This window comes from Carcharodon carcharias, chromosome 21 (genome assembly GCF_017639515.1).
Source record: "Carcharodon carcharias isolate sCarCar2 chromosome 21, sCarCar2.pri, whole genome shotgun sequence".
In the NCBI taxonomy this organism is placed as follows: Eukaryota; Metazoa; Chordata; class Chondrichthyes; order Lamniformes; family Lamnidae; genus Carcharodon; species Carcharodon carcharias.
Genome location: NC_054487.1, coordinates 37,519,730 through 37,544,730, shown reverse-complemented (window position 1 = coordinate 37,544,730; position 25,001 = coordinate 37,519,730). Strand labels below are relative to the sequence as shown.

The 25,001-nt window shown below is 45.6% G+C and overlaps 1 protein-coding gene across 3 annotated transcripts in view; it reads left to right on the top strand.

Annotated features, from left to right (window-relative positions):
* The window catches only part of aass (aminoadipate-semialdehyde synthase), a 115,487-nt gene that overhangs the window by 55,061 nt on the left and 35,425 nt on the right, over positions 1–25,001 (top strand). For all 3 annotated transcript variants that reach the window (XM_041215618.1, XM_041215617.1, XM_041215615.1), the window contains exons 16-20: positions 9,182–9,311; positions 10,013–10,123; positions 13,337–13,445; positions 15,132–15,272; positions 17,120–17,287. In XM_041215618.1, the coding sequence (XP_041071552.1) occupies positions 9,182–9,311; positions 10,013–10,123; positions 13,337–13,445; positions 15,132–15,272; positions 17,120–17,287 (659 nt within the window). The remainder of the gene's footprint in view (positions 1–9,181; positions 9,312–10,012; positions 10,124–13,336; positions 13,446–15,131; positions 15,273–17,119; positions 17,288–25,001) is intronic.

Here is a 25,001-nt window from a genome sequence, read left to right as displayed (position 1 = left end):
CTCACTATTTGGTGGTCTATAGACCACACTGAGCAATGTAATTGCACCCTTTTTGTTCCTTAGCTCTAACCAAATTTATTCTGCCTTTGAACACTCTGGAGCATCCTCTTTCTCCATCTCTGCAATGCTCTTAACCAATACCGCCACCCCTCCTCCTTTCCTTCCTTTCTTATCTCTTCTGAACACCTTGTACCTGGGAATATTTAACACCCAATTCTGCCCTTCCTTGAGCCAGGTCTCTTATCACCACAACATCATATTTCCACATGGCAACCTGCACCTGTAACTCCCCAATCTTATTTACTATACTCCATACATTCACATAACTCTGATTTAGATTTTGTTACTTTCTCCCTAACCTCGATTCCACCGATTAACTTACTTTCTTTATACTGGTGCTATCTGTCCCTCTCAGTATTTTGTGCACCCTGGTATTCCTCTCTAATATTCTCTCTTGGTTCCCACACCCCTGCTTAGATAGTTTAAAGCTCTTCCAACAGCACTAGCTGTAGGTGAGAAGGTCCTTGAAGGTGACAATGATGGGGATGAGGCCCTAGCACTGGCCAGATGAGGCTTGCTCAGGAGGCCCTCATAGCTGCTAGATTTGTAGAGAATGTTGACGACATTCAGTCAGGAGACTCCAAAGATCCTCATGTTGCCTCTATGAACTTTTGACTCCAGTCTGGCTAATGGCAGTACGAATACCCTCTGTGAGAATGCTCCTGTGATGGAGATGCAGTGGAGGTCCTAATAGTCACTTGATTGCAGGAGAATGATGACGCCATGCAGTGAGGACACTCCAAAGATCTTCACATAACCTCTGAGAATGTCTGAGTCCTGTCCAGCCAAGGGCAGCTTGCTTGCGCTCTGTGATCAGGGTCATATCATAGAGACACAGCCATGAAACTTTGAAAGCGTCTGATCCTTTGTCCACCTTCAGCACCTGACCTCTTCAGGAGCACAGCATCAGTGGTCACAGATGCTGAAGAGATGAGGGCCAGCCCCATCTAAAGATGCTGAGAGCATATCGAGAGAATGATGGAACTCTGTGACCCATGCCCACAACATTCTGGCAGCAATGACAAGCAACGCCGAGGTGCAGGAATCAATAATGTCTCCAGGAAGTGTGAGGCTGAACCATCACTTTGGTCTGAAGGGTGCACAGAGCACAGGGAAGAATCCTTAGACTGAGACACCTGCCTTTATCTTGTACATAAATTTTCACATGAGTGACACGAACACTGCTTATCAGAACAAGGAGCCATAGGCAGGGAGACATTCTGGCGAGTTTATTGACAATAATGAACAGTATGTACAAGTGATTTAGCATCCATGCCCAGGCTGTGCAACAAGCTTGGCCTAACTAGCCAAGTGGTTATGGTACTGGGTTTGTAACCCCAAGATCAAGAGTTCAAATCTCACAAAGGCAGAATATGAAACAATGTAACTTCATCTGAATAGGAACAGATGGAAATGTGTTTGTACTCGAAAGAGTTACAAATAACCAGATTTCTGGACTGCTGTGAGAGCCTGCAGCCATGATGGCAGTGGGCTGAGCCTGTTTGGCACCAAACTGGGCTCGCACAGCAATAGGCATGACCTCAGTCTGAGCTTCCATTGCAGCACCAGGATGTTGGGTAGCGTCTGCTTGTGCTGCAGTGGAAGCTGAGACATTGCCCACCAGATACTGCACCTCAGCTTGCTTCACAACTGTTGTCATGTTGTTGGCCACCACTTCTATGGCCTAAATGGCAAAGTGGTTATGGTACTGGGTTTGTAACCCCAAGATCAAGAATTCAAATCTCATCAATGGCAAACTATGAAACTATGTAACTTCATCTGAAACAGATGGAAACATGTTTGTACTCGAAAGAGTTACATCTTCCGCCGAAGGCTTGGCCTAAATAGCCAAGTGGTTATGGTACTGGGCTTGTAACCCCAAGATCAAGAGTTCAAATCTCACCATGGCAAACTATGAAACAATGTAACTTCATCTGAATAGGAACAGATGGAAACGTGTTTGTACTCGAAAGAGTTACAAGCTAGCTGGTAGGCTTGGCCTAAATAGCCAAGTGGTTATGGTACTGGGCTTGTAACCCCAAGATTTCGGCGGCTACGTTCGCGGCCGGATGTCCCTGGAGAGGGAGCATGCGGTGTCTGCTGGCACACTCGAGGCCTTCTGTGCTCGGTGGGCACCGCGGGGACTGGGGTGTTTTGTTGACCCCTTTAATCACATTTTGATTTTAAATTTGTAAGGTTCCTTTAAACTTTGTTCTTGGTTTTACAGCTGACCTGAATTAGGGGCTGTGCCTGATTTATCCCAATTTTGTTGATTTGCTTTATTTGTTTTGACTCTACAAGAGTTACATCTTCCACCGATGACGTGCTCCTTATGTTAAGCGACCCGGCTGACCTGCGGAGGATGCGCGAGTGCCAGGAGGTTTACTCTGCTGCTTCTTCTGCCAGGATCAACTGGTATAAATGTTCTGGGCTCCTGGTCGGCCCATGGCAGATGGATCCCCTACCTGAGGAGCTCAGGCCTTTCAGCTGGAGCAGGACCAGCCTCCTTTACCTTGGGGTCCATCTCTGCCCTGCTGAGGAATCCAGGCCGGCGAACTGGCAGGAACTGGAGACGAAAGTCACCGCTCGCCTGCGGCGCTGGACAGGACTGTTCCGAGTGCTATCTTACCGGGGTCGAGTTCTGGTCATAAACCAGCTGATCGCCGCCATGTTGTGGTATCGACTGGTCACTTTGACCCCTCCCCCAGACTTTGTCACAAGAATCCAGAAATTGTTAGTCGACTTCTTTTGGGACAAAAGATTACACTGGGTCACTGCTGAGGTTCTGAGTCTCCCACTAGTGGTCAAGCGCTAGTGTGCCTACGCACACTGGTGGTGACTTTCCGCCTTCAGACCCTGCAGCGATACCTCTACGTCGAGCCTCCTCCTAGATGGTGTGCCCTGATGACGTATTTCTTCCGTCAGGTGCACGGCCTGAATTATGACGTGCAGCTCCTGTTTATAGAGCAGAGGGGCCTCGGTGGCTCCTTGCAAGCGTTGCCCGTCTTTTATCAGGACCTGATCAAAGTCTGGAACATGGTCGCCTCGCGACGCAGCTCTCCCCCGTCCGGAGTAGCGGCAATTATCAGAGAGCTGCTGCTCAGGAATCCACCCCTCTGTCCTTTTCAGTGGTTGGCGGAGAGGAGGGCTGTGGCTGCCGGGGTGACCAGGATCGGGGACGCGCTGGGTGGCGGAGGACTGGGCTGGATGCTCCCGCAGGAGTTGGCGCGTCGCGCGTCTGTGAGTGTCCAGGTCGCAGCCGATGCCATCCAAGACCTGAGAACGGTCGTGCTCGGACCCGATGTAATTTTAGGTCTTGAGGTGGCCCAGGTGCGCGGTGGTCTTCCGTCTGAATGTTCCCCTGTTCGGACAGAATTCCACATTGGCCCCAAGCCCCGAACCCTCCCTCGGGTGCTGGTGCCCCGCAATATGAGCCGCCTCGGGGACATGCCCTCTGTGCCTTTTGGCACGGCAAAGAGGAGCTTTTTGTATGGACTGGCGCTGCACACCTTCCATTTTCTCGCCCTTGTCCGCTGCCCGGACACGCCCTGGCGTGCCTTGTTGCCGTCCGGCAGCGGAGGCCCCCGATGGGAGGGCCTCTACGGAGGTATCCTCCCCCTTTCTATCGGGGACCTGGGTTGGAGGGTGTTGCATGCAGCAGTCCCTTATAATCGGAGAATGCATAGGTTCACGGACTCCCAAGACACATGCCTTTTTTGTGGTCTTGTGGAGTCTGTGGACCATGCTTACATAGGGTGTGGTAGGCTGCACTCCCTTTTTAGTTATTTAAAGAGCCTATTATTAATGTTTTGTTTGCACTTCAGCCCCACGCTCCTGATCTATGGGGACCCGGTGCGGAAGGGGGTCGGGAAGGAGGAGGACCTCCTCGTAAACCTGCTCCTGGGCCTGGCCAAGTTGGCTATTAACAGGTCCAGGCAGCGGGCGGTCGACGGGGGAGTCCCGCCCGATTGTTTATCCCTCTTCCGCGGCTATGTTCGCAGCCGGATGTCTTTAGAAAGGGAGCACGTGGTGTCTGCTGGCACACTCGAGGCCTTCCGTGCTCGGTGGGCACCGCGGGGACTGAGGTGCTTTATTGACCCCTTTAATCACATTTTGGTTTAAAGTTGTAAACTTTGTTCTTGGTTTTACAGCTGACCTAAATTTGGGGCTGTGCCTGATTTATCCTAATTTTGTTAATTTAGTTTGATTGGTTTTAACTCATAAGAGTTACATCTTCCGCCGATGACGTGCTCCTTATGTTTAGCGACCCGGCTGACCTGCGGAGGATGCGCGAGTGCCAGGAGGTTTACTCTGCTGCTTCTTCTGCCAGGATCAACTGGTATAAATGTTCTGGGCTCCTGGTCGGCCCATGGCAGATGGATCCCCTGCCTGAGGAGCTTAGGCCTTTCACCTGGAGCAGGACTAGCCTCCTCTACCTGGGGGTCCATCTCTGCCCTGTGAGGAATCCTGGCCGGCGAACTGGCAGGAACTGGAGACGAAAGTCACCGCTCGCCTGCGGCGCTGGACAGGACTGCTCCGAGTGCTATCTTACCGGGGTCGAGTTCTGGTCATAAACCAGCTGATCGCCGCCATGTTGTGGTATCGGCTGGTCACTTTGACCCCTCCCCTGGACTTTGTCACAAGAATCCAGAGATTGTTAGTTGACTTCTTCTGGGACAAAAGATTGCACTGGGTCGCTGCTGAGGTTCTGAGTCTCCCACTTAGGGAGGGCGGTCAGGCGCTAGTGTGCCTACGCACACTGGTGGTGACTTTCCGCCTTCAGACCCTGCAGTGATACCTTTACGTCGAGCCTCCTCCTAGATGGTGTGCCCTGACGACGTATTTCTTCCGTCAGGTGCACGGCCTGAACTATGACGTGCAGCTCCTGTTTATAGAACAGAGGGGCCTCGGTGGCTCCTTGCAGGTGTTGCCCATCTTTTATCAGGACCTGATAAAATCTGGAACATGGTTGCCTCGCCTCCCCCGTCAGGAGTAGCGGCTATCGTCAGAGATCCGCTGCTCAGGAATCCACCCCTCTGTCCTTTTCAGTGGTTGGCGGAGAGGAGGGCTGTGGCCGCAGGGGTGACCAGGATCGGGGACGCGCTGGGTGGCGGAGGACTGGGCTGGATGCTCCCGCAGTAGTTGGTGCGTCGCGCGTCTGTGAATGTCCAGCTCGCAGCTGATGCCATCCGAGACCTAAGGACAATTGTGCTCGGACCCAACGTAATTTTAGGTCTCGAGATGGCCCAGGTGCGCGGTAGTCTTCCTGCTGAATGTTACCCTGTTCGGACGGAATTCCACATTGGCCCCAAGCCCCGAACCCTCCCTCAGGTGCTGGTGCACCACAATATGAGCGGCCTCGGTGACATGCCCTCTGTGCCATTTGGCACAGCGCGGAGGAGCTTTCTGTATGGACTGCTGCTGCACACCTTCCATTTTGTTGCCCTTGTCCGCTGCCCAGACACGCCCTGGCGTGCCTTGTTGCCGTCCGGCGGCGGAGGCCCCCGATGGGAGGCCCTCTACGGAGGTATCCTCCCCCTTTCTATTGGGGATCTGGGTTGGAGGGTGTTGCACGCAGCAGTCCCCTACAATCGAAGAATGTGTAGGTTTGCGGACTCCCAGGACACATGCCCTTTTTGTGGTCTTGTGGAGTCCGTGGACCACGCTTATATAGGGTGTGGTAGGCTGCACTCCCTCTTCAGTTATTTAAAAAACCTTTTATTAATGTTTGTTTGCACTTCAGCCCCACGCTCCTGATCTATGGGCACCCGGTGCGGAAGGGGGTCGGGAAGGAGGAGGACCTCCTCGTGAACCTGCTCCTGGGCCTGGCCAAGTTGGTCATTAACAGGTCCAGGCAGTGGGCGATCAAGGGGGTCATCCCGCCTGATTGTTTATCCCTCTTCTGCGGCTACGTTCGCGGCCGGGTGTCCCTGGAGAGGCAGCACGCGGTGTCTGCTGGCACTCTCGAGGCCTTCCGTGCTCGGTGGGCACCACGGAGACTGGGGTGTTTTATTGACCCCTTTAATCACATTTTGGTTTAATGTTTTTAAGTTTCCTTTAAACTTTGTCCATAGTTTTACAGCTGACCTGACTTAGGGGCTGTGCTTGTTTTATCCCTTATTTTGTTAATTTAGTTTAATTGTTTTAACTCCAAAAGAGTTACATCTTCTTAACTTTCCTAACCCTGCTGCTATGTCTTGGTGCTCCCTGACATTGACAGCAGAGGTGGAGGCAGCCTGCTGACCGCTACATCCTGTCTGTGATGACCTTGGCAGGCGACCTTTGCAGGGCCAAGACTTGGAGGGCCCCGGCCTGCTTTTGGGGTCCTGATGTGTGACAGTGGCTCCCTCCTCAGCCTGTGCAGCTGGAGCTGTTGAGGTCACAGGATGAGGGGATTCAGATGGGTCAGTCACTCCCAGAGTCACCTGGGTGGATGGCCCTGGGGGTTACACCTGTTGATCTTCCTCACTCTGGCTGTCCAAGAGACCCAGGCTGATTCCTTGAGGAGAAGCGGAAGCTGGAGTGAGATCGAGCTGCACCAACACCCCTCTTGCGTACACACTATTGGAAGCCAACTATGGCATCAGCGATGGAGTTCAGTCTGCGCAGCAATGCAGGAGTGAGAGGTCTCTATGGTGGCCGCCATCCGACCAGTGTTGACCTTGTTGTGTTGCAATGCTGGCATTATCACCTTAGCCTGAAGACGAACAGACTCCTCCATCGTGCCTTGCAATCTGAGGAGTGCAGCGGACATCCCTTCCTGATGTTCCCGAGCTTGCCTTTGCAGCTCCAGCAACTGTGACATGACTGAGTCCAGAGGCACATCATCTGATTTGGACTCAGCAAATTTCTGGCCTCCAACACAGGATGCCTGGGAAGTCCCTGCCTCCGCCTGCTGTGGATCGGGCAGTGCGATGTGCTCAGCAGATTGTGATCCCACAGCCACTGTAAAGCTAGGTCCCACCGAGGTCTGTGTCTCTGCACTGGTGAAGGGTGAGCGCTGTGACAGGAATCCTGGGAGGGTGTCTCCAGATTCCTCTTCAGATGTTTCTTCAGGGGTTGATTGGAGGCCCTGAGTTATGGACTCCATCGGCTGTTCCCCAGATGTGCCTGCGAAAGCAAGGAGAGATAATTAGTGCATGGCAGTGGCCTGTGAAAGAAGACACATCACTCACGGCATGGTTGTCTGATGGATGTTGCGCTGCTGGATTCTCACTCGGTAGAGCAGCACCGAACTCACCATCAGCACAGGGCCAGTCCTGGTCATCACTGGCCAGTTGGATGGCTCTGTTTTCAAAGTGAGGATCTTGATTTCAGGTATTCCTCCAGCTGTCTGTGACCTCTCCCTCTTGTGTGCCAGCTTGTACTGCATAAATAGGTGTCTTGCTTACACTCTCTCCATCTCTATCAGGCCAGATGATAAGTATGCCTGGCATGTATGAGTGTTGGGTGGTCCCATGGATGGGATGAGGACAATGAAGGTGTGTGTGAGAATGTCCCATGCACTGGCAGTGAGCGAGGGCCCAGGCGGCCTTCGCATTTATCATGAAACCTCATCCACGAGTGGGATTAGGTTTCATGAAGGGTTTATAAGTTAAATACATTTTTAAATTAAAATTCATTGACATGTCCCAGCATTGACATGTCTTAATTTTTTTTTCTTATTTATTAAAATTTTTAAAAATCAAAATAATCTCCCTGAGGCAGCTCTGTACCTCATGAAGATGTGTGCGAAAGATGCAGGCCCCACCTCAGCCTATTCCCCCCCAGCCGCACAGGGAGCGCTCAGCAAAATTTGGCCCACCCATGCAAAATGGCGGCGATTGGCTGCATGCCCATCTGCTCCCTCTCAACCCCCCTGACGAGGAGAAAATTCTCCCCATAGAAACAGCAACCGACATGATAGATGTAGGCAAGGCTGACTCCAGTGCTATGAGAGAAAAATTATTCACAGTAAGCTGGAATGGATAAAATGATAGAAGATCTCTGGGACTTGATCAAAAAGAATTGAATATGATACAGAACCACTTCGTACCGCATGGATTTGTGAAGGCTAGATCATGTCTGACCAATCTGATTGAATTTTTCAAAGAGCTGACTGAAGTTGTGGATAGGGAATATCTATGGATGTTTCATGTGAACTTCCAAAAGGCACTTGATAAAGTCCCTCATAAGAGACTGTTTGCTTAAGTTGAAGCCCATGGAGCTGAAGGAAAATAATGACTTGGTTAGGAAAAAGGCTGAGTGGCAGGAGACTGAGGGTGGGGTTAATGGGCAGATACTTTAATTGGCAAGATGTAACTAATGATGTCCTGCAAGACAAAAACAGAATTACCTGGAAAAACTCAGCAGGTCTGGCAGCATTGGTGGAGAAGAAAAGAGTTGACGTTTCGAGTCCTCATGACCCTGCAAGGATCTGTGTTGGGCCCTCAAATAGCCAACATATTTTGTTAATGACTTAGTTAATGGGATAGAAAATCGTGTATCCAAATTTGCCAATGATGCAAATACAGGTGGCATTTAGTCTATTCGCTTATGGGATGTGGGTGTGACTGGCAAGGCCAGCATTTATTGCCCGTTCCTAATTGTCCTTGAGAAGGCTGCTGCTGTCCATGTAGCGTTTGTACACCTGCTGTGCTGTTAGGGAGGCAATCCCATGGTTTCCTAGGTTAAATGTTACCGTATTGCCAACCTGAGAGGGCTGACAGGGCCGCAGTTTAAGGACTCACTGAAAGACAGCACCTCTGACAATGCAGCATTCCTTCATTACTGCACTGGAGTGTCAGTTTAGATTATGTGATCAAAGTTCTGGATTGGGATTTAAACCCACATTTTTTGAGGCAAGAGGGTTATCACTGAATCACAGCGGCCACACACAGCGGAATCAGCTTCAACACTGAACAAAATGAAGAGTTTAAACGTGTACAAAAACTGTAAGTTTTAAGGGTCTCCTTTATGCTTTTTAATTTGGTTTGGAAGACATGTAACTAAAAAATATTTATATGAGAATTCTTATGACTACAACGTTGCATATTTCAAGTTTTGACCCTAATGTAATGGCTTTAAATCAAATAGATAACTAAAGATTAAGCTGATGTCCATTTTTGATTTTGTTCTGCAGCATCAGCACTAAAAGACCAGTTGGAAAAACTGACTTCCAACTATAACCACACCACTCCAGTAACACTGGACATGAAGAAGGGTGGAGACGAACTCTCTTCACTGGTGAAATCCCATGACCTTGTGATCAGGTTAGTTTAGGCCCTGTTCTCCTCCTCTTCATCTCCTCCTTTTGGCTCCTCCCATTTTACTTGGAGTCACCACAATGCTGGTTCATCATTCTTCTCCATCTCCTTCTGTCATTCACCCATTCCTCTCACTACCATCTTCTCAAGGGCAGTTAGGGATGGGCAGTAAATGCTGGCCTAGCCATCAACTCCCACATCCCATGAATGATTTTTAAAAAAATTGCTATAGATGATGTTTCTGCCCATCTTGGATACGTTCCTGATTACATCTGGAGAGCTTAAAGGGGAGAGCACTGAAAAGGTGTAGAGTTTCATCCTGAGAGAGGGAACCTCAATAGAATCTTCCAATAATATATTGTAACCTTATGTGGAGGAGGGCTACATGTGAGGATGATTTTGTCATATAGCTTCTGCTTAACTGAAAATTTTCAGCCCTTAGCCTAAATAGTTACTGTAAGTTGCTCATGTTAAGGAAGCCCAGGGCTGCATTGCGTCTCACAGACCCAGGCTTTCTTGTCACAGGTTCCCCCTGCCAGGAGTCTATCAGCAACCAAAATTGTATGTCGCTGCCCCACGCTGTCTGATCATAGGCCTGCCCTGTCCGTCACAAATTCCTCCTACTCTTCACCTGGTCTGTCACAGCCCCACATTCTCTATCTGCTCATGCTCTGAAATAATCTTTATGACTTTTCTTCCCCGCTCAGTTTGCTGCCTGGTGTTTTTCATCCCATGGTAATGAAGGAATGCATCAAACAAAAAGTGAACATGGTGACAGCAAGCTACCAGACTCCTGAAATGAAAGAAATGCACCAAAGGTTGGTACTGCAGGAAGAGCTGAGTGTGGAATTTTACCTCTTTCACCCTTCCAGTCTTTAAAAGGCCTCTACCATGTAACTTTCAGCTGCTTACTATTTAATATTTATCATGTGTATTGGCTCCACCTGAAAATACATTTAAAAGTTATATTTTTCTTTGTAAAGCCCCAATTAATCAAAATTGAGAGATTTTGATAAATATCCACTGGACAAGGTGACAGTAAGTAGAGGATGTAAATTTATCATCAGACGAACAAAGAGATTAAGATTGCTACTTGGGAGGGTTGGCAGGACATGGAATTCTGTACCAGGATCAATAATGGACATCTATCCATGATAAATTTTAAAATGAAAGAGCATAAGTGTTTGAAAATAAGAATGTAAAAGCTTAAGGGCCAAGGGCAAGGATTTGTGACTAGGGACTAGATTTTATCAGCCTTCTGGAGATGGCTGGGAGGAGGGAGCGCTCATAAAATGGCAAGGAAAGGTTGTGGGGTTCAGGTGGAGTGCCTGCCATCTTCCTGCTCCTATGGCATTGTACCAACAGTGGAGAAGGTGGAGGATGGCCTCCCCCCACGGTAGCCAGTTAAAGGCAATTTACTAGAGGTGTGTGGGAAATTTGCCATGTAGGGAGAGCCCCCTTGGTGAATCCTGCAGTCTCGGGAGTGGGGAGCCCTCTTATTCAGGCACGGAGGGGCCCCCAGTGTCAATGACCCATCCCAGTGACACTCTGCTCCGCGTTCCTCTCTGCTTTCCGCTCTGCTCTCCCCACTCCCGCTTGCCGAGGCCTGCCTGACTGGCCCTGCATGATGCCCCCAGAGCCCACTTCCATGATTTGGAGGATAGCCTGCTCCCATGACGTCTTCTTCACCCAGGTGCGGTCCAGCAGTGGCTGCTGCTCCTCTTGGTGCTGCTGAGATTGCTGAACTGCCAGCCCGCTGTTTTGCTGGTGGCTAAAGGCACAGGAGCCCAGATGGCAACTAATTAGTTGCTGGACAGTTGAAATATGTGGCCAGGGTCCTACAAACAGTGGGGGCATTGTTGCCCCTGGCTTTCTGGCCAGTAGTCAGGACCCCTGTAGTGCGGATAAAATTCTGGCCTAGTTGAGCATGGCTTTCAGAAAGCCCACCCAAGCACAAAAGGCCACATGGGTTCTTTCTGTGCTGTCAAATTCTATAACTCTACCAAACCTCTTTATGTAAAACGACAGAAAATGAGTGATTGAAAAATGTTTTCACTTATGAGCTAACCTGGAAAACTGGTGCAAACTAATGAATGGCTTTAAAAAGTGACAACTCAAAAACAGCTCCAAATAAGACACTGAAAGTGCAGTAAGACATGGGCTTGTAATAATTTAGCTGCAGGCTTATGCGACATTTCATTTCTTGTATAGTGCAAGATTAGAAAAATATGCATTGATTTTACCATTTCTTGCAGAGAAATTGTGCGTTATTGTGAATAGATATTGTTGCTCCTCCCCTTCTCCACTTCCCTGATTCATTCTGGCACTCATTCCTCCTCTACCATCTCATTCACGGTGGCATGTTTGGCCTTCTGCCCCACTCCAGTCCATCCTAACACCCTTCTCCTTGCTTTGTTGAAGCTGGCAGATTTGCCCAGCTATCCCTTTGTCCACTCCATGCTGACGCCCTTGGCTCCTGACCCAAGCACTGGTCATAGTGGCTCCAACTCCATGCTGCTTCCATCCCAGGGGATTGAAACCTGTTGCAGGCAGTAAGCAGCACTTCCTGATGTTTTGCAATGATGGCAATAATTCCCACCGACAGGATACAGCAACATTCAATCAGTGGCAGGTAGGAACCAGAAGCAGTGCTGATTTTCCTTCATGAATGGCAGCAAGTGGTCAATGAATCTAAAACCTTGATGTCCGAGTGAAATATGGATATTTGTCATGTACATTAATAATTTGGTAATCACGAACAAGTTCATAGCTGCACATATTCAGAATTTGGTATTTAGTTAAATTTCTATTTGATGCAAATTTAACTTCCTGCCTTAAGTATTTTATTTTTAGTTGCAATAAATTTCATGGATTTTGTCTTTTTAAACAATTGCTAACAAAAGTATGAATAAACTAATTCAAATAATGATAATCTGCGGTGCTCTGGGCAAGGGCCACATCAGCTTCATTGAGGAGGAATAATGAAAGATCTCATAAATAGCTTTCAACCAGTTGCACACATAGCTCAGCAATGACCTTGAGACTTTGTCATGATCAGTTACTCTTGTTTTCTATTAGTTAGTGTTACAAGTGGAATGGCTAACAAGTCCTTAAAAAGTGCAATAGGATAAATTTGCTTTTTCTCCCCCACCCTAATTTCTATTGACCTGATATTATGTTATGTGCATATTAACGTATGAACAGTTAATACACATGGAATCTTTGTTCCAAATATAGTCTTTCATACAGATCAAGAGTTCATGCATCAACATTCCCACCCCATTACTTCAAAGCCTAACTCACACTCAGCCCAGAGATTCAACTTCACATTCCACATGCAGAGCTGTCTTGGTTTCCTCCTCATCCATCTCTCTCCTCACTCTCCCCCTCTCCTCTTTCTGTGTAATCTTCTGCATAATCGTGCTTACCTGAGTTTCTAAGATGCTAATTGCACCACAACACTAGATTGAAGGCTGAACGTTTGCCTTGAAGAAGGCCATTTGTAATTTTATGCAATTAAAACTAACTCATTTAAAAAGCAGCACCGTGTGATAGTGATGATGTCATAGGCAACATCTTAGCACTCTGATGTATATTGCTGCACTTTTATAGAACCATAACAAGCCTTATTACCATTATTTCCCCTCACCACCAACATGAAAGAATAATTATTTACACAAAACTCTAAATGGTGTATTAACCTCAAATATGTTTTGTACTTGTAATGATTACAATCAGTGACGCCTTTTTACCTTCGTCTCTTTTTTTTGACGTTTTGCCCCATTGACAACGAATGGGACACAGGAATTCAACCACTGTAATGTATCAAAAGTATCTGTAAGGAATGTTCTAAATGCTTGCCATGTGGATAAATGACCAGATGTCGTTCAGTGTTTGTTTTTTGCTGTTAAGTTTTTTTCTGAATCTCTTTCATTAAAGGGGCACATGTGAAAATTGCTGGGGAGGAAAAAAGTGTTAGTGATTTGTTTTTGGACATTTTTCTCATTGCTTGTTTGCTGTATCTTGTTTAGTGCACTGGACGCTGGGATTACTATTTTAAATGAGATTGGTCTGGATCCAGGGATTGACCACATGCTGGCGATGAAACGTATTGACGAGGCAAAAGAGCAAGGTTCAACAGTGAGTGTTATTATCTTCAGTTTACCTCTACGATGAATCATCTCCTAATTTACATTCAGAATATTTATGCCAGAGAATTGAAATTCCAGTTCCATTGATTAGTCAAAGCATCCAGACAAAAATTGTTTTTAAAATTAGATTCATCCAGTCTATAAAGAGAAGGGAAATATAAGACATAGGAGCAGAAATTAGGCCAATCGGCCCATCGAGTCTGCTCCACCATTCAATCATGGCTGATAAGTTTCTCAACCCCATTCTCCCGCCTTCTCCCCGTAACCTTTGATCCCCTTACCAATCAAGAATCTATCTATCTCGGTCTTAAACGCACTCAATGACCTGGCCTCCACAGCCTTCTGTGGCAATGTATTCCATAGATTCACCACTCTCTGGCTAAAGAAGTTTCTCCTCATCTCTGTTCTAAAAGGTCTTCCTTTTACTCTGAGGCTGTGCCCTCGGGTCCTAGTCTCTCCTACTAATGGAAACATCTTCCCCACGTCCACTGTATCCAGGCCTTTCAGTATTCTGTAAGTTTCAATCAGATCCCCCCTCATCCTTCTAAACTCCATCGAGTATAGACCCAGAGTCCTCAAACGTTCCTCATATGTTAAGCCTTTCATTCCTGGGATCGTTCTCGTGAACCTCCTCTGGACCCTCTCCAGGGCCAGCATATCCTTCCTGAGATACGGGGCCCAAAATTGCTCCCAATATTCTAAATGTCTGACCAGAGCCTTATAAAGCCTCAGCAGCACATCCCTGCTTTTATATTCTAGTCCTCTCGAAATAAATGCCAACATTGCATTTTGCCTTCCTAACTACCGACTCAACCTGCAAGTTAACCTTAAGAGAATCCTGGACTAGGACTCCCAAGTCCCTTTGCACTCCAGATTTCTGAATTCTCTCCCCATTTAGAAAATAGTCCATGCTTCTATTCTTCCTACCAAAGTGTATGACCTCACATTTCCCCACATTGTATTCCATCTGCCACTTCTTTGCCCATTCTTCTAACCTGTCCAAATCCTTCTGCAGCCTCCCTGCCTCCTCAATACTACCTGTCCCTCCACCTATCTTTGTATCATCTGCAAACTTAGCCAGGATGCCCTCAGTTCCTTCATCTAGATCATTAATGTATAAAGTGAAAAGTTGTGGTCCCAACACTGACCCCTGTGGAACTCCACTAGTCACCGGCCGCCATCCTGAGAAGGACCCCCTTATCCCCACTCTCTGCCTCCTGCTGGACAGCCAATCTTCTATCCATGCTAATACCTTGCCTCTAATGCCATGGGCTCTTATCTTACTGAGCAGCCTCCTGTGCGGCACCTTATCAAAGGCCTTCTGGAAGTCCAAGTAGATAACATCCATTGGCTCTCCTAAGTGATCACAATAATGAGAGTACAATAGTACTTGAATAAAATAAAAATTAAATGGGAGCATCAGCCTCTGTCCCTTGCTGCCAAACTGATGCAATGTACATTGTTAGGTTTGGTGTCAGGGAAAAGCTTTAGATTGGATGGAGATGAAGAGTTGCAAACAATTGCTTTAGTGAATTGTGTGATTCGACACATTTTATTAAAAGTCATCCACACTGGGAGTAAGGCATTTATATTGGAGTAGTTTTAAAACTGAAATGTGCATTGGTTTTATTGGGCTGTGATTTATGCTGCTGTAATTTTTTTTCTCTTTCTTTAGATAGAGTCTTTTGTTTCTTTCTGTGGAGGTCTCCCTGCCCCTGAATGTTCTGATAACCCCCTAGGGTACAAGTTCAGCTGGAGTCCCTCTGGAGCTCTGTTAAATACAATCCGTCCAGCCATCTACTTAAAGGATGGAGAGGTAAAATGTTGTTAAGTTTTAATTTATTTTTATTGAGCCTTATCTTACAGTCTTCTTTCAGTAGCAGATAGCTCTTTTCAATAGTTAATGCAAAAATGATCATGACCAGCGTCAGAAAGAACCCATTAACAGGTTTACTATTGTCCTTTAGCAGCTTGTCAGTTTACAATGCATATAAGATCTAGTATCTCACTTTTTCTGTAACAATCTTATTTTCCAAAAGAAAAGGCAACCATTTATATAGAGTTTTTCCAACCTTGAGCCAAAAAAAATTACAGGGATTGATAATCGCCCTCTTATTGATCTTTGGTTTATACAAGTAGCCACAATTATCCTCTAATTGACCTCTGGAGTTTACAAGCGGCTACCATTAGCCTCTAGTTGACCTTTGGAATTCACAGGCAACTTCATGGATTTGTAGACCATGTCCTCACAGGAGGACTTGAGCAATGGTCATTATAGGGAAAGTAGATAAAACACATGTCCATGTCCACAACATCACAAAGACATCCAGACTGCAAAACACAAACAAGCATCACCATAGGAGATCACATAGAATTTAAAACTATGTATATGTCATGCTGGACCTTAGAACCAGATTTCAGTTACTTAACTGCATCTTTGGGAATGTGCAGCACCTTTATCCTTTGTAGCCAAATACTAAATTCCAGTGTACTTTTAGCTGTACAATCCTTGATGTCTCCTGGCTGCATTTTGCCAGCATCTTCCTGCCAGCAACATTGTCTTTGAAATACTTGGGTACATGTTTTCATTGAAGCAATGGTTTTGGTGGCCATTTTCAGGATAAGTCCATTGAAAATGGAACCATAAGCCTCACTGAAAATAAAACATAAATTAAAATGATAGGAAAAAGTTGAGGGTGATGTCCACCTGGAGTTAGAGAGTAGCATTGTGTAATGTGTGTGTGGCTTGTGACTATTGTTGAACATAGGATGACAGTTTACCTCATTTTGTAGAGCAGCCTTATGAATGCTTGTTAAGATTTTCTTTATTAAACATACGAATTAAAAGCAGGAGTAGGCCATTCAGCCCATTGACCATGCTTCGCCATTCAATAAGATCAGGGCTGATCTGATTGTGGCCTCGACTCCACATTCTGCCTACTGCCAATAAACTTTGACTCCCTTGTTAATCAAGAATCTATTTACCTCTGCCTTAAAAATGTTCAATGACCCAGCCTCTACTGCTTCCTGGGGAAGAAGGTTTCCAAAGACACTCTGCCCTCAGAGAAAAAAATTCTTCTTATCTCAGTCTTAAATGAGAGACCCCTTATTTTTAAACTGTGTCCCCTAGTTCTAGTCTCTCCAACAAGGGGAAACGCCCTTTCAGCATCCACCCTGTCAAGTACCCTCAGCATTTTATGTTTCAGGAAGATCACCTCTCATTCTTCTAAACTCCAATGGATACAGACCCAGCCTGTCCGAACTTTCCTCATAAGATAACCCCCCAATCCCAGGTATCAGTCGAGTGAACTTTCTCTTTGTTTTTTTTTCCTTTGGTCTTTCCAGCAAAATTATAAATTTGCAAGTGGATTCTGAAGCTGTTGTGCACAGTAACCCAACGAATTATTGGCCCTCTATTTTCACAGCAAACAAATGGTGGCCCTCAGAATGTAATGAAAACAGTTAGCAGGTGGACATCTGCTGACATTCTCCTGCTAGTCCACTTTTAACTTGGCAGAAAGACTTTTTTTTTAGTCTTTTCTGTCTCTCTTCTGTCAGAGTTAAATTGGGCAGCGCCAAGTATTCTTGTGGAAATCCATATGTTTGTCAGTTTATACTTGGTGCTTCAGTACATTGTGGTGTATCAATATGCTTAACCTGCAGGTTGTTAATATCCCAGCTGGAGGCGCTGTTCTCGACAATGCTCAACCGATGGCTTTCTTCCCAGGATTCAACCTAGAGGGTATACCAAACAGAGACAGCCTCAGTTATGCCACACCATATGGGATCCAATCAGCTAGTACTTTGTTACGGGGCACCCTGAGATACAAGGTAAGAATGGAAAAACTCAGTTTGCTCAATTCAAGTTCCTCAGCGTAATGGCCTAGGCCCAACCATTTTCAGCTGTTTTATCAATGACCTCCCCCTATCATAAGGTCAGAAGTCAGGATGCTCATGGATCATTGTACAATGTTCAGCACCATTTGTGACTCCTCAAATACTGAAGCAGTCCATGTCCATATGCAGCAAGAGCTGGACAATATTCAGGCTTTGGCTGATAAGTGGCAAGTAACATTTCTGCCACACAAGTGCCAGGCAATGACCACCTCCAACAAGAGAGAGCCTAACCATTTCCTCTCGTCATTCAATGGCATTACCATTGCTGAATCCTAAACTACCAACATCTTGGGGGTTACCATTGACCAGAAACTGAACTGGACTAGCCATATAAATATTGTGGCTACAAGAGCATGTCAGAGTGTGGGAAGTCTCTAGAGAGTAATTCATTTCCTGTCTCCCCAAAGCCTGTCCATCATCTACAAGGCACAAGTCAGGAATGTAATGGAATACTGTCCACTTACCTGGATGAGTGCAGCTCCAACAACACTCAAGAAGCTCGAACGATCCAAGATAAAGCAGCCCATTGGATTAGCACCCCAGCAACCACCTTAAACATTCACTCCCTCCACCAATGATGCACAGTGGCAGCAGTGTGTACCATTTACAAGATTCACTGCAGCAACACACCAGGGGTCCTTTTGAGAGCATCTTCCAAGCTTGCGACCACCTAGACGGACGAGGGCAGCAGATACATAGAAACATCACTACCGGCAAGATCCCCTCCAAGCCACTTACCAGCCTGACTTGAAATTATATCACCGTTCCTTCACTGTTGCTGGGTCAAAATCCTGGTACTCCATCCCTAACAGCGCAGGAGTATTCTCACACCGACTGCAGCGGTTCAAGAAGGCAGCTCATCACCACCTTTTCAAGGGCAATTGGGAATGGGCAATAAATGCTGGTCTAGCCAGCGATTCTCACACCCCATGAATGAATATTGAATAAAAATTCAAGATGTGTAGAACAGCAGGGACATATACAAGGTTTAGTCGCTGGAAAGCTGACTGTTTCTTTCTGGTTGAAAGAATTGATTGATGGGTGGCTTCTGAATATGGAAGACTGTTTAAATAGGTTGCAAAAGTTGGCCTGAGTTGTGTGTGATATTAGTTGCTTGTACAAAGCTGTACTGTCCTCAGTGAATAGGATTGTCAGACAAAGTTTGAAGAGGAAAAAAATCAGGATTTGGACAAGCCTTTTCAGCCCATCAAATACCATCTTTTATTTACTCTTTTCAATTGACATCTAATTGTATTTTGAGGATCCTTATTGAATATACCTCTCTTGGTAGATTATTACAAATATTCATCATCCTTTCAATAATTACTTTTTCATGATAACTGTACTAAATGTACTGCTCACTCAATCCTATTTGCATCCTCTGATGCTACTTTCATGGTTTATTTTAAAGTAATAATCTGTGACAAGCTAAAAATGTTTGTGTTGTTTATTGTACAGTTCTGATATAACCAGAGTTGTATTGGAAGCTATTCTTTGTTATCAAAATCTAAAGTGAAGATCAGAGACAACCTGTTAGTGGAGTTAAGACATTAGTAATAAAGAGACAATTTCTTCTAGATGCTAATTAAATTATAGATGACTGTGCTATCAACATGTACTTGTTAACTAAATGGTGTGCAAACTCTAGTGGCATTCTCTGCCACAGTATGCACCATTGTATGGAAAGCACTGAGGATTATGCATAGTTACATAAAACTCTGGCTAAGAATGTAACAAATGAGAGCATGAGTAGGATGATAGCAAAACTTCAATAACAAGTCTATTTCTGACCCTATCCCCATATTCCTTGATTTCCTAAGTGCCCAAAAATATATCATTCTCAGTTTTGAATATAATCATGGACCAAGCAGTCCTCTGGGTTAGATAATTCTAAAGATTCACAACCCTCTGAGTGAAGAAGTTTCTTCTCAGACCCTTCTCCTGGAACTATTACTCAGTTCTAGACTCTTTTACCAGAGGAAACAGCCTTTCAGCATCTATCCTGTCAAGCCCTCTCAGAATTTTATATGTCTCAATGAGAGCACCTCTTATTCTTTTAAACTTTAGAGAATATAGCCTCCTTAGTCTTATACTTGAAGCCTACCTCACCTGCAACAAGGTTAATGTACCATTTGACTTCCTAATTGCTTGCTATATTTGAACGTTAACTCTCTGTGATTTATATCTGGAGTTCTGCATTCCGTTCTGTAAACTGTACCTGGGGCAAGATATACTGATTTTGGAGGGGATGCAATGCAGATTCACTATAATGCACTAAAAGATATAAATTCTTAGGCCAGATTGCATAGATTAGATTGTATTCCTTCAAGATTTGAAGATTAAGGGCTGATCTAATTGAGGTGTGCAAAATTATTAAAGGATTTGATAGGGTAGATAGAGAGATTGTATTATCTTTGCTGGGGGGCATAACCATGAGTTTAGAGCTGAGTCATTCAGCGGTTATAGCAGAAAGTACTACTTCATACAGGGTAATGAAAATCTAGAGCTCTTGCAAACATAAATATGGAAATGGCAGACCTGGTGAACAATTAGACTTACTGAACAATCACTTTGTGTTAATCTTCAGGGTAGACATTCCAGGGAAATAAATAATGAATCAATGACTGAAACTCACTAACATTAATGTAAACAAGAAAACAGTATTAGAAAAAATGGTACTAAAAACTATCAAATCCCTAGGACCTGGTGATTTCTGCCTTAGAGTTTTAAAGGAAATGGGTGAGGAATTTGTAAATGCTTCAGTCACAATCTTCCAAAGTGCTCTCAATTCAGAAATTGTCCCTTCAGAAATGGTTAATTGCCAATATAACTCAATTATTTAAGAAAGATGATTCAGTGAAAACTAGATGTATAAACCTGTAAATAAGGATAAATGACTGAGCACTTGGGGAAATTTGAGCTGATTCGAGAGAACCAATATTTGAAAAGGCTAGATCAGTATAATATGGAGGCAGCAGTAGGACGATAGTTTGCACCATGCAACTGTTTGGCATCACCTGGTGTGGCTGAGGAGCCCCACTCTAACATGACAGGCTCTGTCGCATTTGCTTCAGATGAAGGCAGTGGGCTGACAAGGTGCACAAATTGCTGGCCTCTGTTCTCCCTGGATCCTCTTCTCAACCAGTTGAGCTTTCCATTTCTGCTCACATCTTCCAGTGCCCTCTTAAATGCATTGAAACCAGATGGTGAAGTACAAAACAGGACACAGATCTTTTCCTTGTTAATAGGTTTATTCACAGAATGCAGCATTAGAGATCTCTGCCTCCTAACTGCTAACAGTGTTCCAGCTCTCTTTATATGTGTTTTCAGTCCTTAATAAAAAATGCTCATCATCTGTGTATATTTAACAAGATAATCAACAATAATTAACGACCTTCAGTGGCTGTCTCCCAGTTGTCCCAGTGTCAATGTCCGCCATCTCCGTATCTTTCTTCCAGGGACCCTTGTAGCAGAGGTATGGATGCTCAGCAGGTTGTGGTCCAGTGGCTAGTTCACTTTACAGAAGGTCTTTAGGCATACCGCTGTCATCCATCCGATGAACATGACCGAGCCAGTGCCACGCTAAGTTGTTGGCTTAGCAATGTGTGTATGCTGATGGAATTAGCACTCCAGGACTCTGAGTTGGTGACCTTGTCCTGCCAACAGATATCAAGGATATGTCTGAGACAGTGAAGGAGGAAACTGTTCAGCCTTTTCTCCTGCCAGTCTAATGTTGCCCAGGTCTCACCTGGACAACAATTGCTGTCGTTCCACACTCACATACTCAGCTTGGGCATAACAGCTGCAGCTTTTGCGATGCCTGTGCTGGTTTCAGTATCAAATAACCTGGTGACTGTGGAACCCAGACAACTTCAATTCTCTTACATGGCAGTGTGGCAATATCCTGAATCATGACATTTCACTTCCTGACATTGATGGTCAAACCAAATTCTTTTCAAGCATGAGAGAGCCTGCCCATTTATCACTGCAGGTGTTCCTCAGTATGGAATGTTAGTGCAGCATCGTCAGCATACGGCAACTCTCTGATGAGGACTTTTCTTGGATCTTAGGCAAACAAGTTGAACAACTTTCCACCAATTCTGCTATGTGAGTAGATGCCCTTCTGTAGAAGACCTGAAGGAGTTTGACAGCAACAAAGAAAAGAACATGCTGAAGAATATGCTCATGGCATTTTCTCTTGTAGCTGCCGGACTGAGAAGATCGTGTCAATTGTATATGTTCCAGTTCAGAAATCACACTGGAATGCAGGGTAGATGCGTTCAGCCAGGATCTGAAGCGCTCAGCTGGGATATGCCTCGATAATTGTTACAACTGCTGCGGTCGCCTTTGTTTTTGTACAGGGTCACAATCTTTTGCATCATGCATATCCTGGGGCACTGTCCCCTTCCTCCAGCAGAGAGAGAGGTTTGTGCAGATGCACTGGTTTCTCCCTATTTCATGTGTTCAGGCAATGTAGCATCAGCACCTGAAGCTTTGTCCGTGGCAAGCGAGTCAATAGCTTTGCGAAGCTCCTTCACTGTGGATCCTGTTTAGGCCATTGGCGATCCCTTGGCATCGAGAATGACGTCTATCAGGTGTGATGAGACTTCAGATGATTGAGGAGTCCAATTCTGGATCCACACGTTCTTCCACAATTGGGGGCACATTGTCGCACAGCGGAGTAGAAATCGCAGCCCTGGGTTGGCTTCTTTCTCCTTCCTCTGGCGCCAGCGTTCCACCTTGCTGTCGAGCCTTGAAGTGGCTTGTGCCTGGATGGACCAGGCGGTGCCTTGCCGAGTGATCAACAGCATTCTCCTTCCAGTCAGTGATGTTAATGCCTCCACGCTTTAGGGCGACCTTGAGCGTATCCTTATACCTTTTCCTTTGGCTGGCCTTTGAGCATTGACCAACGGAGAGCTGTGAGAAGAGAACCTGCCGAGGGAGGTGGTTTTTGGGCATCCAATGGCATGTCCATTGGAATTGATTCTGCAGGAGCAGGGTTTCAATGCTTGTAGATGCAGCTTCATGGAGGACGCTGGCGTTAATCTGGCGATCCTCCCATTTGATCCCCAGGATTTGACCCAAGCACCACTGATGAAAGCTCTCAAGGATCTTAATATGGTGTCAGTAGACAATCCATATTTTGCTGCAGTAGAGGAAGGTGGCCAACACATCGGCCTTATAAACCAGACCCTTTGTTGAGCAAAGACTTAAAGCTTCAAGCACCCATTGAAGCAAGTGGACTGTGGCGGGTCAGCACCTTACCATTCAGGGGCTGTCCGATTTAAGATGGGTGGTGGCTGACCAGTGTGACATGATGGCCCATCCCACCATCGGAGACAGCCCATAGCACCTGTTCTCAATCAAGTTGGGCTTATCACTCATAACTGCTGTTTTCCATGTTGTGTTAACGTTCTGCAGTGAAACTGGAGCATCCTCTCCAGGGTGAAAGCCTGGCCAAAATTTAAGGGACCCTGGACTCAGGGTCTCCCTCTCAAACTCCCTGGTTGAATTCAAAGGAATGCAAAGCACTATGCTTGCCACCAGCTTGGTGCAGGAATTGCCAGAAAGATGACATATTTAAATATCATTCCAACTCTGGGCTCCACTACAGATTTTCTGTCTTAGTCTTCAACCCACCCCAAGTATCCGCAAGGCAGGGAAGCTATTCTCTCATTGATGGAGTTTTGATCTCAAGTGCCAGGGCTTCCACGTGCCACTGGGCCTGAACACTGCATGTCTGAGGGCCAAATATCCTCCACCTTCCTCTGAAGCTTTAACCTGGGGCTGTGAAGGACCCAGTTTCCATGTGTCACCATGAGGAGGCAGAGCTGAGGACTTGCCAGTGGAGAGGCTCTGTACTGACAGGAGAGACTTACACATTTGGCTCTGTTTTTCACATTTCTGCTAGCCAGTGGTATGGACCGAAAATGAGGAACAAACTAGCACGCAAAAGCAGAAAGCACGCTAACTCTCTTTACTCACACGCTCGATGCATCACATAAACCTATTGGCCATACAGTTCAGGTTTAATGAGTCTAATCTTTTGAGGAAGTAACTAAAATAGTATGTAAGGGAATTTTAATGGATGTAGTTTATATGGATTTCCAGAAGGCATTCGATGAGGTTCCACATAAAAGACTGTTAACTAAAATGAAATCTCATGGGAGCAAAGGCAAATGCACAGAGAATGCATAAATGGTCTTTTTTCTGATTGGCAGGATGTGACAAGTGGCATCCCTCAGGGGTCTGTACAGGGGCCTCAACTTTTTATGATTTACATCAATGACTTAGATGAGGGGAGTGAGGACATAATAGCTAAATTTGCAGATGACACAAGGATAGGTAGGAAAGTATGTTGTGAAGAGGACATGAGATTGCAAATGGATATAGATAGGTTGAGTGACTGAGCAAAAATCTGGCAAATGGAGTTTAATGTGAGAAAATGTGAAGTTGTTCACTGTCAGGAAGAACAAAAAAGCAGAATACTACTTAAATGGAGAACAGCTGCATAGTTCTGAGGTGCAGAGGGATCTAGGTGTTCTAGTATATGAGTCACAAAAGGTTAGTATGCAGGTACAGCAAGTAATTAAGAAGGCTAATGGAATGCTATCCTCTGTTGATTGAACATAAAAGTAAGGGTGTTATGCTTCAGTTATACAGGGCATCGGTGAGGCCGCACCTTGAATACTGTGTGCAGTTTTGGTCTCCTTATTTAAGGAAGGATGTAAATACATTGGAGGCAGTTTACCAGAAGAGATTGACTAGATTGATACCTGGAATGAGTGGGTTGTCTTACGAAGAAAGGTTGGACAGGCCGGGCCTGTTTCCACTGGACTTTAAAAGAGTGAGGGGTGATTCGACATAAGTATACAAGATCCTGAATGGCCTTGACAAGGTAGAGTTCAAAAGGATGTTTCCTCTTGTGGGTGAGTCCAAAACTAGGGTTCATTGTTTTAAAATTGGGGGTCGCACTTTTAGGACAGAGATGAGGAGAAATTTTTTCTCTCAGAGGGTTGTGCGACTTTGGAATTCTCTGCCTTAGAAGATGGTGGAGGCGGGGTCATTGAATATTTTTAAGGCAAAGGTAGATAGTATCTTGTTAGGCAAGGGAATAAAAAAGTTATGAGGGTTAGATGGGAATGTGGAAATCGAAACGCAAGAAGATCAGCCATGATCTTATTGAATGGTGGAGCAGGCTCGAGGGCCTGAAGGGTCTATTCCTGCTCCTGTTTCTTATGTTCTTAAATTATTGATCTGATTCGGAGATTGGTAAGGTGATGGAGAAAAGGGATAATGGGTATGTACTCAAAGGAAGTGTCCCACTATACTTGGGCTTCAACCTTTGGAGGAATGTGGTGCAGATTCTCTGGAATGTTACCAGGGCTCCAAGGGTTATGTTTGCAGAGATATTGCATAAACTAGACTTATGTTCCCTAGAACACCGAAGGTTAAGAGGCAACCTGACTGAGATTTTTTTTGAAATTTTGAAAGGATTTGGAAGGACAGATAGAGAGAAACTATTTCTGCTGGTGAGGGAGTCTAGGACAAGGGGGTCATCACCATAAAATCAGTCAGTCCATTCAGGAGAAATGTTCTTCACACTTCTTCACACAAAGGCGGTAGAAGTGTGAAATTTTCTCCCACA